Source organism: Aptenodytes forsteri, unplaced genomic scaffold (assembly GCF_000699145.1).
Source record: "Aptenodytes forsteri isolate BGI_AS27 unplaced genomic scaffold, ASM69914v1 Scaffold8, whole genome shotgun sequence".
Taxonomy (NCBI): Eukaryota; Metazoa; Chordata; class Aves; order Sphenisciformes; family Spheniscidae; genus Aptenodytes; species Aptenodytes forsteri.
The window spans coordinates 1998779-2016466 of NW_008796218.1; the positions used below are offsets into that span (position 1 = coordinate 1998779).

The following is a 17688-nucleotide window of genomic DNA, read 5'->3' on the forward strand; positions in this document are numbered from 1 at the left end:
TGAGAATTCACTATCCCACAGTCAGTTTCTGAACACATTTTGCCAAAAAACCTGCTGCATTAGCCACAACTGCCAGAACCAAACTGCGTGGCCAGTATGTTCCAGCCTCAAAACAGGCTGAAAGAACAGATCATACATATGACCAATTCCTGCCAGATTCAAAAGTACTGCTGGAATAAAAATTGCTGAGGAGATGAGCAAGAGTCCAAGAAAGTCTAAGGCTACTTATCAGACTGAGGATGGGAGTCTATAAAATGTTATGACTAAAATTAATTTACCCAGTTATCTGGAAATAAAAGGCTTGTTACCTCATTAGTAATCTATTAAATTTGAAAGGTGTAAGATTTAAAACGCACACTATGTTAAAACGTATCTATATCTATGTATCTGTTACTTCTGCATGCTGAGGCTAAGATCATCATCCCTACAAACATTCCCAGTTTTTAAGTGAGCAAAAGCTTTGTTTTATGTTCATTAATCATTATCACAGTAAAAGAAAACAGCATCTGGAAAGTAGGGACTTTTACTTTAGAAGGTTTTTTGAATTTCAAGTTTTCCTTACCCCTCACAATCAACTATTTCAGGTCCTTCAAATGAAAAGGGATCTGTCTTGTCTGGCTCCGACTTCATCTTGTATGTTTTTGTCAGGACTGAATTAGAAAAGTAGTCATTGGGCCCAAAGTGGAACTCTAATGAGAAAGACTGGAAGAAAGTTCCATTATAATTTTATGTTATCGCTAATTTTTATCTTTGAAGTAGTGCATCAGCAGAATTACCATTAATCATACTCTGAATACAGGAAAAAAAAAATAAGAATCCGATGGCAAATATATCTTTCAAACTACAGCAGAAGCAGGAAATTAAGAATGTCAACCAATTCTGAACATGCAGGAAGCTAGGACAACCTTGGCTAGTATTAACATTCAAATTATAACCAGGTAATTACTACATTTCACTCACCTTTACATATAGAACTGCTGTCTTAAAAGCAACCTTAGAAATAAGTACTTTGAGAAAAGTCTTGGTTTCATTTTCTGTGGAAGCCTAGTCATCATCCTTTGACTAGGGACAATGAAGTTGTTATTCTGAAGTCATTTTGATGTCAGAATAACACCATTAGGTTCCGTTACTCCCCCAACTCTGATCATTCAATGTCATGATCTTAGACTGAAACAGACTTTATTTCTAATTAAAAAAAATTTAAATTGCAGGAGTTTGTATTTAAACAGTGCACTCAACCATGAACCAGAGGGGTTTTTTTCCATTTGGTAATAGAAAATCCTGCAAAAGAACACCGACTTCAAACTGAAGCCTAAGATTATACATGTCTTAACAGGTTACAGCCTGAAGCAGGTGTTTCTGCTTATCTTTGAGCCCCCTGTGGCACCTGAAAATTGTTTGCAGAAATTCAGTTTCTTACATGGAGAACAAAAGGCTCCAGTTATGGAAAACTGCAGCATACACAATGCATCAATTTTCAAATCTGTAAAGCTTTCAAAAACTGCTTGCACAATGTTATATATGCCCACTTTGCACTCAGGATCAACTATGAACTATTTAAAAGTAAAACAAAACTCAAACTGCCTTGGAACAGGGGAAACAATAAAGGTTTTCAGCAGCATTGCTTTAGTTACTTGAAAGGGGAAAAAGTCTGCAGGTCAATTCAACACAGAAGGGTTGAAAATCAAAATCCCCAACATACCATACCTACTGCACAGCCACAGTACGCTTAACAGTTACCTTAAAATATTTTATTTACTCCCCCAGCAATATGCCATAAGAACTAGACCTAGTGTTGCATACAAAACAGATTAGATAATTGCCAAAAACACCAGCCTTGTATATACTTCCCCAGGCACTGGGGGACTCAGGCCAGAAAACAGTCTGTTATCACACCTTGCCATCCTCTCTTTTTGAAGGTCCACCATGTGCAGACAGGATAAATAACTCCGGGGACAACAGCATGTTCAAAGATATTTACCCCTCACTCATCTCCCAAAGGCCCCCTAGTGTTTCTAAGACCCCATGAATCTCATGTGACTGAAATCTGGAAAGATAGCAGCCAAGGAGTGATGGAGACTGGTGGCAACAGCAGCCTTCCCAACTCACATGCTCACAGTTTAAGGAAAGGAAGCCACTGGGAACCAGATGCGCACTGGAATATCTGTGTTGGGTTCACATAGCCTATCTCAGCTTTACTTCCATTTTAAAGCAATTCAAGCCAGCTAGTACAGTTTGGAGGGCGTCTTCAGCTAAGGCAAAACTCTCTCTGGCAAACATGCTCATGGGAAGAGTTACAAACTTAGTCACTGGTAGTGGATAAGCTAACACTTGTACCTAAATAGTGCCACAAACCATCACTGGGGTTATAAATAGGTAACCAGCCGCACTACTTAACATGCAGGATCCCAAGGACTAGCAAGACAAAAATATCTGCAGAGACTGCGTTTCAGTATTTCATTCTATACCTGCTAATTAGGAGACAATAAGAAGCAGCTTCAAGTTTCACATACTATTTGAAGTGTTGTAATAACCTGTCCAGTAGACTTTATTTGAACATCTTTGCTTTTGATATCAGCTTACCTTTGTAGCATGTATTTTTAGATTTTCCCTATAGTATGAGATGTTCTCATGAAGTTCAAAAAAAAAAAGAGAACATCCTTATTTTAAGCTACTGAAGTTATATCCAGATGCATCATCCAGGTCTGAGTATGTTAGCTAAGGATCCTGATGTCCAAAGAGATATATAAGTAGAAATTGTATTTATACAAACATATGTAAGTTTATTCATATGATTATAAATAAATAAAAGCAAATAGTAAGGGAATCGCTTATGCTTCATACAAATAAAAGTTTATATATACAGGCTATAGCAAACAGAAGTTTGAAGCACCATTACTGTAGCCAGGTAAATCTACTTTTGGAGGACCGTAACTACAGTTAATCACTTTGGGTCAATGGTAAATCAGAAAACTCCTAACTATCACATATTTCTTTTAGGGGCAAAACCTAATCCCTGGCAGAATTAATGTATTTATTACACACTGGTAATGTGAACTTTTTACAGTACAAAGCTATCACTGCTGCACCTATTTTCAATAGTCAGAGAATTTCAGACAAGACAGTCACACACAACTGGATAACAGGTTTCACTCAAGTAGTTAGGAATGCATCCTTTTGTCTCCAAATACAGAAGGGACATGGGATTTGCCAGCCTTCCATTATTGGATTTCATGTAGCATTGGAATGGAACCTATACACAGAAATATGCTGTCAAGAGGTTACGAACACTGCAAGACAAGATAAAGCCACTGATGTTTTAAGAGCAGTTCTTCAACTTAAGGTACCGCAAAACAAAGCTGAATGAAAACACAAAAATGCTGTAGACAAGAAGTATTCCCAAATCATCCAAATGCCACCGAATAGATATGCTTCAAGATAAAAACCACCAACTTCTTAGAATACTTTACTTTGTGCTTAAACAATTCATTTTCTTCATAAAACTCATATCCTCCTCTTCAGCCCTAGCAATATTTAGGAACTTAATTCCCAATTTTTCTCTGTCCATACTACCTCCCTTCCCTATTATCAGCTCAAGTGTTTTGGTACTAATAAGAGAAAGACAATGAGGACTGAAAAATAAAAACCCACAAAAAAACATTAACTTTGCTTCAGCTGTTATTAACATCTAAAAGGTATTTTGAGAAAGTCCTTCCATCTTTCCTAAGTGACCCTTCAATGAGGCATTTCTTGCATTTATTTTAGACTTTGTATGTCCAAAGAGATATATAAGTAGAAATTGTATTTATACAAACATATGTAAGTTTATTCATATGATTATAAATAAATAAAAGCAAATAGTAAGGGAATCGCTTATGCTTCATACAAATAAAAGTTTATATATACAGGCTATAGCAAACAGAAGTTTGAAGCACCATTACTGTAGCCAGGTAAATCTACTTTTGGAGGACCGTAACTACAGTTAATCACTTTGGGTCAATGGTAAATCAGAAAACTCCTAACTATCACATATTTCTTTTAGGGGCAAAACCTAATCCCTGGCAGAATTAATGTATTTATTACACACTGGTAATGTGAACTTTTTACAGTACAAAGCTATCACTGCTGCACCTATTTTCAATAGTCAGAGAATTTCAGACAAGACAGTCACACACAACTGGATAACAGGTTTCACTCAAGTAGTTAGGAATGCATCCTTTTGTCTCCAAATACAGAAGGGACATGGGATTTGCCAGCCTTCCATTATTGGATTTCATGTAGCATTGGAATGGAACCTATACACAGAAATATGCTGTCAAGAGGTTACGAACACTGCAAGACAAGATAAAGCCACTGATGTTTTAAGAGCAGTTCTTCAACTTAAGGTACCGCAAAACAAAGCTGAATGAAAACACAAAAATGCTGTAGACAAGAAGTATTCCCAAATCATCCAAATGCCACCGAATAGATATGCTTCAAGATAAAAACCACCAACTTCTTAGAATACTTTACTTTGTGCTTAAACAATTCATTTTCTTCATAAAACTCATATCCTCCTCTTCAGCCCTAGCAATATTTAGGAACTTAATTCCCAATTTTTCTCTGTCCATACTACCTCCCTTCCCTATTATCAGCTCAAGTGTTTTGGTACTAATAAGAGAAAGACAATGAGGACTGAAAAATAAAAACCCACAAAAAAACATTAACTTTGCTTCAGCTGTTATTAACATCTAAAAGGTATTTTGAGAAAGTCCTTCCATCTTTCCTAAGTGACCCTTCAATGAGGCATTTCTTGCATTTATTTTAGACTTTGTCAGAAGACTGTAACTCCGTAAGACAAAACAAAAAATACCAAACATAAGGAAAAAGCCACAAGGACGAAGTTTAAAGAAAGGATGTATAGGCTCAAATCCCATCGTTTTCCCTGCCTCCCCCTCAAAATGAGTTCAAGGAATAAGTATAGTCTGCATGAATTAAATAAGCAGCAGAACAACTTATTTTCGACAAACACAGTATCTGTTTCTGTACACTGAACTTAAACAAGAAAACAATTTCCAAAAAAAAGGCAAAGTACAAATTACTTATTAGGTACACTTTTAAAAGACCATCTAATATATTTTTCAATCCTTTTCAATAGGCACAGTGTCCATCATCATTGTTTTTGATTAATATTACTAAGTCACATCTCTTCTTTTGATGAAATATTCAATATAGTAAGTAGCACCCAGAATTTTTTCCACAATTCATTTTCAAACCAAAAGCAGCCATGTAACTTTATTAGTAAGAGTAGCTAATTTGGAATTTGAGAGAAGAAAGTGAAAACTAGACAGAATTGAGCCAGAATTTTAATCTAGAAACTACAACGATGTCAGAGATGTCCAGGCTAAGGATAAAAGTGCAAAGGGTCAGGAAAGCTGAATATAAATCTTTAAAAGGCAAAGCATGAAGAATTAGCCTGGAAAGAAACCCCACACTCACATTACAGCTGAAGAGAATGGAATGAAAATTTTGAAATGCTGTTCACTTCACTCCTACAATCTTCATGAGAAACAACCAAAGAAAACTCACCATAGGCTGTCCGGGTTCAGAAAACTTAACTTTAATATCCTGCAGGTGTTTCAAGATTGGTTCATCATATTCCTAAGAAAAAAAAAAGAAAAAAATTCCTATTCAGCAGGCAATATTTAGAAGAACAAAATTTTAACCTAGTTTCTTGTTCAACCTGTTCTTAAGAAAGAACCAAACCTTGTAATTATTCAACAATTTCAGCTAAAGTTCAGATTTGGATCCAAGTTTCTTAATCGTAGTTCCAAATATCACGTGCCAAATTCTCAATCATTAGGCCTCGTCTTCGGTAAATAAAGCTGCTACCATGCTAGGCTGCATGAATATTACTGAAAATGAAGTAACTTCATTCAGGATATTTATTGCTGGTGAGATTCACACAAAGATACGCTTCAGGGAATTCTTCCTTAACAGCATTAAAAGCAATTAATATAACTGAGGGCAAAACTACATAAGCTATTTAACACGAATTCAACCAATCCATGGGTATGCTTATAATATCCTTGCAAAAATAATCCTTTATGGACTAAATTAACAAAACTACAGGGGAACAGCTGTTCCTGTTCCAACAGCACATAAACTTGCATTTTAGTACCTACAAAGGTTGTTACAAGATCATTTCTTAAACAATTCACATAGTGTTTAGCAGTTTGGGTCAGCTGTTCCGCTTGTCCATCATTAGCCTTTCAAGCATCTTCAGGAATAATATTAGGGATTCTGAAGACTCTTGATTTGAGTCTGTATTTTTTCAAGATTTGGTGTCTCGCACACATTCCACAAGCACTCACTATTAATTGGAGAAAGTAGCAATTCATTGAACACATGACAGAAGTTATTCTTTTCAGAGGAGAAACTTACTTGTACTAATTCACTTAGCATATCTACGTTCCTAAAGATAGTAAACCAGAAGTCTGGAATTCCTTTGACATTTGTCTCTTCTGCTTCTGCTTTTTCTTCTATTACCACTACATTTTTCAGGTCTCCCTGTGAAACAAATACAGAAACATTTAAGAAATGAAATCACAACTTCTTAATATTAATAAACAGAGGTAGATGTACAAAACATTTGCCATCTCTGAAGCTGTGTTTAAGGAACATTTACAATTTACAGTTTTTTCCTCTGTAAATGAAGTGACATAAGGTTTATTTACACAACTAAACATATATACATTTAATTCAGATTTACTTTCAACTCATTTGGAATTCTTCTGTACAAAGACTAAATAGACCAAGGGACGGTTTCACTGACTTGACAAACAGAAATAATTAAAACATATTTCTATCTTTCTACAAACAGAAAAAAAAATATAAATACATTTCTATTTTTCTATTCATCTCATTCCTGTAGCTTCATGTGCCATTTACAGAGCTTCATCTAAAAATTTAAAATTTAACTTTGCCCTCTGAAATACTGTTTTAGCTTCCCAATTTTTCAGAATACTTGGTAAAGTTGGTTATTTTTCATTATTATACTGTCTTCAATTATTAATCTTTTGTGATACAGGATTCCCTACACATAACCAATGTCAAATGTTATAAAAAAGAAGAATGACTAAGTCACTTCTCCATCCCCAAAAAACAGGAAATTCACAGTCTGAATTAGTTGTATTGCACCTTTCCTTTTACACCACTAGATAGCAGCAAATATGTAAGATCTTCTGAACAGCAGGGTTATGACTAGTCAAGAATATGAAGCAGCAGTTTACTTGCCATCTAGACATGTTTCTTATCTTATAATTGCATGGAATATGGCCAGTCAATGCTGTATTTACACAAAGCCTAACTAACCTTTTTTGCTTAGGCACATGGAGTACTGTGTCATGCTAAATCTCATGAGATCAGTAAAAACAAAGAGAACAATTTGCTTTGTATACAGAACAGTGTCCAAAGGAAACTGAAGGAAAACAGGCCAAGGAAAAAACGCAGAGAAAACCTGACAGAATGGCAAACACAGCATTGCAAGTAGGTCACTCCTCTGAGAAAAAGAAGCAAGCCATGAGTATACATCTCCAAAAATGATGACAGGAGAGTAAAAGGCAGATTATATTATCCCTCCTAACTCTAGATAACTCCTACTCAATAGGCAAGTAGGAATCCACTAGCTAGCACACATTTTATTAGGTCAATTCCATTTTATGACTAGGTGACGTCTAATCTGTATTTACGGAAATGAAAGCTAATTATGTCCCCCAAAATAAAGGGGACAGGCAGACAAACAGCCAGCCTTCTATTATCTTGGGGTATCATGTAGCACTGGAATGGAACCCATTATCAGAAAGATACTGTTAACAGGTTACGAACAGTGCAAACAAAGGCAACTTTTCAATTCACTCAAGTTACAAACTTGAAAAGAGGCTAAACTAAAAGTTTAAAAGCTTTCACTGGACAGAACAGTGTATTAATCACAAGAGCACATTACTGATAAAATCTTTATTTCCAAAAGATGAATCTTTCAACAGAAAACACTGTACAGGAATTAATTCTGACAATCCCATATATCTGTAGTTCATACAGCTTGTACTCACAGCTAGTTTTTCTTCTTCCTCATTTTCACTGTGCCATTCTGACTCTGCATCTGTGGGTTCAGCTTCCCCATTAATAAACTCTCTTCTCTGTGTTAGAAAAATCAAGAATGTAATTGAAGATGTAAAATTCCATATATGCAAACAGAACTCACTCAGCTAGAAGGAGACAAAGATTTATACATAGTCTTCCCACCTTATCAAAAAGGGGTTGATAGAGTGCTGCATATTTTCTCTCTAAATCATGTACTTCTTCATAGAATTTAGCTTCTATATGGGCACATTTCACCTGGAGCTGTTTCAAGGCATCAATTCTTCTTTTCACTGCTTTTGGTAAACTAAAAAACAAACAATTCTTTAAGGTTAAAAGTTAGTTACCTCAGCATTATTTAACACATCACTGTGAAACAGGCTGCTTATAACTAAATGCAATTTGCAAATAAAAGGCTTATGTCAAACAGATATTTCTTCAAAACTTATTTCAAAAAGTTGAAAGAATCCTCTCCTACCCACGTTGTTCTCAAAGGTACACCTAAACTTTGAGACTAGAGTTGTGCTGATCCATCTATGAAAAATAAGAACTGTGCATTCAGCAGGGGAAAAGTACACATTGCCCATCTGTACTTTGAATTATTAAGCATTTATATACAGTCAGGTAAAAAGAACTTCTTACAGCTTTTTTTTTTTTTTTTTGAAAGAGGTCTACCAGCTATTCCCAGTCAAGAAATAAAAGCACAAATATCTACTAAAGGCAAAATTTTGAAAAGTTTAAGTCTACTCTACAATTAATATAAAACTAAGCTTCAAACTAGGGATTTACAGGTCCTGAACTTTCCACTACATCCTGGACAGCAATCTTATAGAAATCATCAATCAATGCAGCGCACACCCTGACAGAATAAGGGTCACAGAAGGAAACAAAGTGGGAGGGAGAGGAGTTATTTCTAACCAAAATAGTAATAGCGAAGGAAAATACTGAACTAGACAAAAATTTGTTTGCAATTTTGCGTAAGTGAACTAAAACTTGACTAGGCCACTATGAATCATGGTTTAAGTCAACCATTTTTCTTAGTGAATCATTTGTTCTAATTTCCTACCATAATTATACAGTAATAACATTATATTATGCTTTCAGTCTTTCAGGAATTTTATTATGCCCTGTACTTACGTTTCAAGGTAACTTGAAGGAGTGAGCGCTGTGTTGTCAAGACGTTCCTGTAGAGCTGCCAGGACTTGCGGATTTTGCATCACTTGGTCTGCTAGCTTTTCTATGAAGACAGAAAATTACTTTTAAAACAAATTTGAATATATTTATAGCACTTTTGTCATACTGTGTGTCTTAAGGCAGTCACAGTAAAAATACTATTTTCCAGATCTCAAATAGCACCACTATAATTAACTAATAACTCAAGCAAAATTACTTCAGGATCAGATTTCGGAAAGATAGAATTGGATAATGATAGAAAATGCACCTTTTTCTTTGCAAATATCTCAAGTCTTTGCTTTTAGAAGCAAGTAGTACATAAGCAAATTTCCTGCCTTCCCTTTCGTGTAAGAAAGTGCAAGATAGGAGTTTCTCTATCCTCCCTCTATATTAGCTGTAGCTTATAAGCCACATATAAATTTGCAAGAGAAGAACCACTGAATTATACTTCCAAGATATTTGTAAAAGTGTTTTCCAGTTAGTCTGACTCCTGAAAAAACTGATGAAAACTTTGTGTACTGTACAACAAAGCAGCATAGCACTACGACCATTTCCTTGACAACTAATTTTTTACATCAAGATACTTTTACTATCTGTAGGACTCCCCAAACAGTCATCACAACAGTTCACAGAAGACTATTTTTACGGGAGGTCAGACCTAAAATGCTTCTGGTTAGGAGTTAAAAATCCTTACTAATAACCGCACAGGTAGTCATAGTGGGAACACATTTGCTTTTCAAACTTTTCCATTCCTTCTCACAGCTCTTCTCCCCAGACATTAAAAACCAAAAAATTGCATACCACACACTAACTTGATGAAGCTTATATAAAGGTGGGTTTGTGTGTTGTTTTTGTCATTTGTTTGGGGTTTTTTTTGTTGTTTTTTCTTAATCCAACTTGACTATAAGAATTATTCAATGGTGTCTACCAGTTTATATGCAATTTCCAATTGCCAGTCACAAAGGCTTTCTTAAAAAAAAAAGTGAGACCTAAAGAACATTCAGTGGCCATGTATGTGAAACATATTTCACTATAACTTACAAATTTGAGTGTTCAGGTTAATAACAACGGAACCTTAGCTTTTCCGCACACAGAAGTATTAATTTGAAAAGCATTATTCAGCACTTATCTGTAGACCTTCCAAATGAAGAATAAAAACCTCAAGATGACATATTATAAAGATGCATCTTCCTACAAACAAGATAGTAAAGAACTAGCACACATACAGGACTTCTCATTTTAATAATTATGCTGATAAAGATCACAAGTTGTTAAAAGTTAGTCTATACAGACCTCATTGCAAGCATCTAGTGGGTTATTTCATGCCATATAGAACCATCCTAGTCACAACATATGCAAAAATACTTCCACTGTTACAAAAATATAGCCTTTATTTTGCTCTTGGCTGCAATAAACATGGAAAACATCAGAAAGTGAACAGTTAGCCTAGAAAACATTGCTTTGCTTTCAAAAGTGAACACATCTGTAGTTTTGACTGTAAAGATTTTGGAAATGTAGATAAAGAAGCTTCAAAACACAAGGCAATAGGCTTATTCCACCTTTGTAATGTTACCTACTACTATGTATTTCTTACCTTTTTTGTCGCTTGCATTTTTAGCAGCCTCCACCGAATCTGAAGCAGTATCTTCTGTTTTACTAAAAGAATTAAAAGTGTAACACATTAAAAAGGCATCACTTCATAAAAATGTTAACATTTAAGAACAAAAGTATTCTGAATTTTCAGTGTTTACTACAGGACAAGTTTTATAAACTAGTATCCCACTAAAAGACATTATTTATGTCATCAAGCTTCTCAGAACTTGAGAGTAGAAGTTTGGATATGAAACTAGTTCTCCTAAGGTGAATAGGATGCAAAGGAAAGGCAAAAAAACCCCAAACAAAACACAAAAACCCCAACACAAAAAAACACTGACAGATAAATTCATCTCATCAAGTGAATGTCTGGCCTTTCATCTGTACTGGGTCACTCTGGACAGGAAAATGTTATTACTCACAAGCAAAAAATACAAGACACCCTTTTAATGTAAGTGATGAAGAAAAACATGAGAAAGGATACACATAAGAAAGGAAGATAAACAAAAGATCAAAGCTCTTTGTTTTGAATTTCTGTATCACGTTGTTTTGATTAACAGTAAAAACATTCACTTCTACTCTAAAAAGAGATGTCCCTGTCCTCCCCAGTGGAGGGAGGACACTCCCTGCCACAATGTCTTCCATCACACTTCCTGTGCTGGAGAAAGAGAGCGACCAGAATGAGTCAATAGCCAGCAAGCATTCCCTGTGTTCCCTGCCAGTTTATAGCTCGCAAAATACAGACTGGGTATTGCTGAAGTTAACCCTAACTCAGATACAAAAGGAGAAAACATATCACATATGCAAATGGGTATTATTAGTTACCAGATAGACTAGCTTATCCAGCTTACCCTGGTGCACTGCAAGCCTTGAAAGACCAGCATTACATATGTATTTACACCAGTTTAACAACCCTGTTATTTGTTCTAAAATGCTATAAAAACTAGAAAATAAAACAGTGCCTTTTGCATGTTTAAATCATACAGATCAGAGAAACACTGAGGATTAGTGGTCTCTTCAAGTCTTTAGAGAATTTAAATATGAACACTGAAAACAATCACGACAACATAAATTACGTTAATCCAAGAACAGAGTAATTCTGTATCCAGTACACCACAATCTCAGCGTCTCCTGTACCAAATGAGTGTTTTGTCCTTGCTGTAAGGAAACACAGTCTAGTTAGAGAAAATATTACCATTTCATTCTAATCCAAGTTTGGTAATCCATTCTTCATAGGTAAAAAAATACTCTCCCACAGAAGACCAGATTTCAAGAAAACAATCCAACATACCTGTTATCTGCCATCTGTGTGCCTGTATCCACCTGCAAGTTGAAAAACAGTGTTTAAAAATACTTTAATGGTAATTTGTTTACCTCAACAGAAGATGAAAATAGAACAGGTCATTGTTTAAAACCTTAATATAAATTAACAGCTGCTGGTTTTGCTAAGAAATTCATCATGCATAATTTCTTGCAGTGAAGTTAATAGCCCCCATAATACCCAATCCAAACTGGAACTTGCTCATAGTTTTTAAACAGTCTGTTAGGTGCTTTCATTTAACCCTTTTAAACTTATTTTCTTCTGTCAAGTATTCCAGATGTTGATCCATTTCTACTAGATCACAAGTCTTCAGTCTGGAGACAAATGTCTCATGTTTCCTAGACTAGCTCTGCATTCTATTAAAAAAATATCAAGCCAAAGAGAAAGATGTAAATATAGTATTTTCTAGTTCCTTGACAGTATCACAGTAAATAATGAATTTTTAATCTCTGCATATACTCTGTTACTACGCCTGATCTGAAAACAATGAAAGTTCAAATGAATTACAACAACTTCAGAATGACTTTTTTCTTATGTCACCCAAGAAGAAAAATATGCCTCACTTGTCTGTCTAATCAGGGCTATTTTTGTGAATAGCTGCTTCTACGGCACTATACTGAATGACAACATAAAACTGCTGCTAGATAAAGAGAAGCAAAACACTGAAGGAAAGAAAATTATTTACCAAGAGAAGGGTTTTTGACAGCAGCTATGAAGGCAGAATCCCCTATATAAAGATTTGCCTTGAATTTATTTATCGGGAGTGAGAAAACAAAGAAGAAACATAGAAGCTGAAGTCTTGGTATTAGCAATGATTGGAACCAAGTTTAGCATAGCTACCCCAGCCCCCAAGATCTAAATTAGCTCTCCTGAGAAACCAGAGGGAGCCGGATTGCCTAACTTACTTAGCTGTTATTTCTTTACTGGGGCGAAATATCCAAGCCCGTACATCTATTTTAGTAATACAGGTTGGTGGGGTTTTTTGCCCCATTCTAAACAGTTCATCACAAATCCAAGTAATCACTACATACCAGACAGAAGCATAGGTGATACGTTCCACTATCAAGCTTTCAAGAAAGCAGATATTCTAAATCTGACTTGCAGACTAACAAGAAGTACCTTCCATCATTCATGAGCGTTGACAGGTCTGATTTCTTAGAATCTATAAAGGCCAAGCAGGCTGATCTTTAGCCCAGCTCCCAATACGTGGCTACCAAAGAAGAACCTAAGTGCTAATGACATCTTGAGTGGCAGCCAGAGCAGGGGGCCCAGCGATTGCATGCACCCTCCCATCTGGAAAGCGCTGATTCCTGCTCTAAGCTAGAAAAGCAACATTTTCACAACCACTTAAATAGAGTTGAAAAGCTTTGTTCACTTACAAAAGTACTAAGAGTATACTTTAGATTATTCCACAGGAAGTAAAGCTGCTTAACATCTACCAAAAAAGCACATGAGCCCACCCTATAGATTAAGTCCAGGAACAAACAAAAGGGGCTTCTTGTAGACTAGGTATGTTTCAGCAACCCAGGCATATTTATTTGCAAATACTTATTCTTGCCTTAAACCTAACATGAGAAAGTGGCAATGCCAGCAACCATCCACTAGAGCAAAACAGAATAATTTTACTATTTTACAGCTGAAGAAATAAAGGAGCATACACAAGTCTTTCCTTCCATAGCAAACAGAAGGCAGGGGGAAAAAAAAAAAAGAAGATACGATTAAAAAGGTAAGACATAGCAAATTGACCTAATATCAGAGTTCAGCCAACAAGTTATATGATCCTAGTCACTATTAGAGGAAGCAACAGTAAGCAACTAAAAATGCAGAATTGCATTACTTAAAAATTAGCCACAAAGACTTGTCTCTTCCAACCTAGGCCCAGTGACAGAGCTAATGGAAAAAAATCCACTCCATATACAAATTGTTCTGCTCAGTTGTTTGTGCTGCATTTCCTGCAGTGAACTACTTCTCAACCCTGCCGAAGACAAGATTCTCATTCCATCCTCATTTGTGTTTGGAAAACATTGAATAAAGTTCCCATAACTTGAGTAATTTTTAAATAGCAGTTGAACTAATCTCCACTGGAACAGACATGTTCTGACAAAAGCCATTCACCTAAGTAACAAGAAACAACAACAACAAAAAAAGAAGAAAAAAAAAAAGACACCATTCCCTGGTGCAAATACTTTAAGTCTTGTTTCGCTCCTCTAAGTTGATCCTTCGGTAACTAAAAAGTAAAAAGAAGTATATAAGTAAATAATTAGAAGAAGCTTTCTTACAAAACAGCTTGTGATTCCCAGTTGCATTACAGTTGTCTTCCAATGACTTAACTGCCACAGAGTTACTAACAAAACTGTTGGGTAAAAACTGGTGAGGGCAGGAGAGGGGAGAGCAAGGTGATTTTAGAGAGACAAAGTTAAATGCACACCTAGTTGAAAACATACAGTAGCAAAGCACTGAGCCTTCATATTTATTGCCTTAGTTATTTTCCAAGCAAGTGAGCTCAGTTTACAGACAATCAAGACATGAAAAAGCTATCAGAACTCCAAGAAAAGAATCATTAAGGTATCGTTATTATCACTACCACCACCAATAAGAGGCCAAATTCATATCTTATTTCTTCTGGACAGTTCACTGTTTTCAAAAACTAACACAGATATGAAACTTTGGGGAAAGAGGGGACTACATCAACCACTTGTCCCACAAAGCAGGCTGCTGCAATTTGTCTAGCACAAATGTCACACAGCACTAGTCACTTACAACAGCAGGAAACTCTGAACACGATGCACACTAAGACAGCAAAAGTTCATTGTAAGGACAAGTAACATCCTGAAGGATGCAATTTTAAAGGAAAAGTCTGTACATTTAATGGCAAGACATATTCATAAATACAAGTGTACACAGAATATATTTTCTCTGCTAAAAAAGCCTATGTCTTGTTGTACAAACCTTCTAAACACAACTAGAATATGAAGCAGGAAACTAATGGGCTCCTGAACTCACAGGAAGACTTCTACCCACAACTGTTACTGTTTTTCGTAACTACAACAAATCAGAAGGGAAAGTTATGACTTCCGTTTTAGAGCTACTGGGATGCAACCCTGTGTGCAGCCACAAACATAATAGTCTGATACTTTTTGTAAGGGAAGTTAGAAGCAATAATGAAAAAAATAGTCAAAAGGAAGAAACTCATTAACCTGTTCCACAAGCCCAGAACATTAGCAATACTTAAGCTCACCTTGGAATTTTTCTCGAGGGAACACTATTTTGGTTAGAGATGACTTTATAAAAAATTTGCCTAGCGGTTCTGGTTTCACCTATAACTTACATACTTGCTTCTCTACCTTTTTATTTTGAAGCCTCGTAGGCAGATGTTACAGGAACGGAGTCAGACAAATCCTACAAACGCTGGTATTATATGCAGTAAACAATCGCAGCAGCAGCAAAAATTTTAAACAGGCCTTCACTTGGGAGACGGGACCTCGAAATGAAAAACTGAGCCCCCAAAATCCCACACCACGCTGAGGGAACACAAGATCGTGGATGAGGTCAAATGAAAAAATCGCGCCTGACCTAAGCGGCGACGGGTTTGACTCAACCCGAGCACCGCGGGCTGAGAGACTGAGAAACTGTTCACCGCAAACAACAGCCCTCCCACCCTCTTCCTCCCCCACCTCCCCCGGGAGGGCGGGGGAAGGGAGGGCTCGCTGCCAGGCTCCCCAGGGCGGGCGAGAGCGGCCATACGTTTAAATAGCAGTTGAACTAATCTCCACTGGAACAGACATGTTCTGACAAAAGCCATTCACCTAAGTAACAAGAAACAACAACAACAAAAAAAGAAGAAAAAAAAAAGACACCATTCCCTGGTGCAAATACTTTAAGTCTTGTTTCGCTCCTCTAAGTTGATCCTTCGGTAACTAAAAAGTAAAAAGAAGTATATAAGTAAATAATTAGAAGAAGCTTTCTTACAAAACAGCTTGTGATTCCCAGTTGCATTACAGTTGTCTTCCAATGACTTAACTGCCACAGAGTTACTAACAAAACTGTTGGGTAAAAACTGGTGAGGGCAGGAGAGGGGAGAGCAAGGTGATTTTAGAGAGACAAAGTTAAATGCACACCTAGTTGAAAACATACAGTAGCAAAGCACTGAGCCTTCATATTTATTGCCTTAGTTATTTTCCAAGCAAGTGAGCTCAGTTTACAGACAATCAAGACATGAAAAAGCTATCAGAACTCCAAGAAAAGAATCATTAAGGTATCGTTATTATCACTACCACCACCAATAAGAGGCCAAATTCATATCTTATTTCTTCTGGACAGTTCACTGTTTTCAAAAACTAACACAGATATGAAACTTTGGGGAAAGAGGGGACTACATCAACCACTTGTCCCACAAAGCAGGCTGCTGCAATTTGTCTAGCACAAATGTCACACAGCACTAGTCACTTACAACAGCAGGAAACTCTGAACACGATGCACACTAAGACAGCAAAAGTTCATTGTAAGGACAAGTAACATCCTGAAGGATGCAATTTTAAAGGAAAAGTCTGTACATTTAATGGCAAGACATATTCATAAATACAAGTGTACACAGAATATATTTTCTCTGCTAAAAAAGCCTATGTCTTGTTGTACAAACCTTCTAAACACAACTAGAATATGAAGCAGGAAACTAATGGGCTCCTGAACTCACAGGAAGACTTCTACCCACAACTGTTACTGTTTTTCGTAACTACAACAAATCAGAAGGGAAAGTTATGACTTCCGTTTTAGAGCTACTGGGATGCAACCCTGTGTGCAGCCACAAACATAATAGTCTGATACTTTTTGTAAGGGAAGTTAGAAGCAATAATGAAAAAAATAGTCAAAAGGAAGAAACTCATTAACCTGTTCCACAAGCCCAGAACATTAGCAATACTTAAGCTCACCTTGGAATTTTTCTCGAGGGAACACTATTTTGGTTAGAGATGACTTTATAAAAAATTTGCCTAGCGGTTCTGGTTTCACCTATAACTTACATACTTGCTTCTCTACCTTTTTATTTTGAAGCCTCGTAGGCAGATGTTACAGGAACGGAGTCAGACAAATCCTACAAACGCTGGTATTATATGCAGTAAACAATCGCAGCAGCAGCAAAAATTTTAAACAGGCCTTCACTTGGGAGACGGGACCTCGAAATGAAAAACTGAGCCCCCAAAATCCCACACCACGCTGAGGGAACACAAGATCGTGGATGAGGTCAAATGAAAAAATCGCGCCTGACCTAAGCGGCGACGGGTTTGACTCAACCCGAGCACCGCGGGCTGAGAGACTGAGAAACTGTTCACCGCAAACAACAGCCCTCCCACCCTCTTCCTCCCCCACCTCCCCCGGGAGGGCGGGGGAAGGGAGGGCTCGCTGCCAGGCTCCCCAGGGCGGGCGAGAGCGGCCATACGTGCCGCCTGACCCGCTCCCACCCCCCCCCCCCCACACCCAAGCCAACA

General features: G+C 36.8%; 1 protein-coding gene across 6 annotated transcripts in view; it reads right to left on the reverse strand.

Moving 5' to 3' along the window:
- NAP1L4 (nucleosome assembly protein 1 like 4) overlaps positions 1-14428 on the reverse strand; it is a 28238-nt gene extending 13810 nt beyond the window's left edge. For 2 of the 6 annotated variants that reach the window (XM_009288752.2, XM_009288753.2), the window contains exons 1-9: positions 14373-14428; positions 12176-12207; positions 10886-10947; positions 9256-9355; positions 8284-8425; positions 8091-8177; positions 6424-6549; positions 5569-5640; positions 563-702 (exon numbers count right to left, since the gene is read on the reverse strand). In XM_009288752.2, the coding sequence (XP_009287027.1) occupies positions 563-702; positions 5569-5640; positions 6424-6549; positions 8091-8177; positions 8284-8425; positions 9256-9355; positions 10886-10947; positions 12176-12207; positions 14373-14375 (764 nt within the window). In that variant the 5' untranslated portion in view covers positions 14376-14428. Of the gene's footprint in view, positions 1-562; positions 703-5568; positions 5641-6423; positions 6550-8090; positions 8178-8283; positions 8426-9255; positions 9358-10885; positions 10948-12175; positions 12208-14372 lie in introns of those variants that run through there. The other 4 variants (XM_009288751.1, XM_009288750.1, XM_009288749.1 and 1 more) reach the window with 4 other exon arrangements.
- Between the last annotated feature and the right edge of the window lie 3260 nt (positions 14429-17688).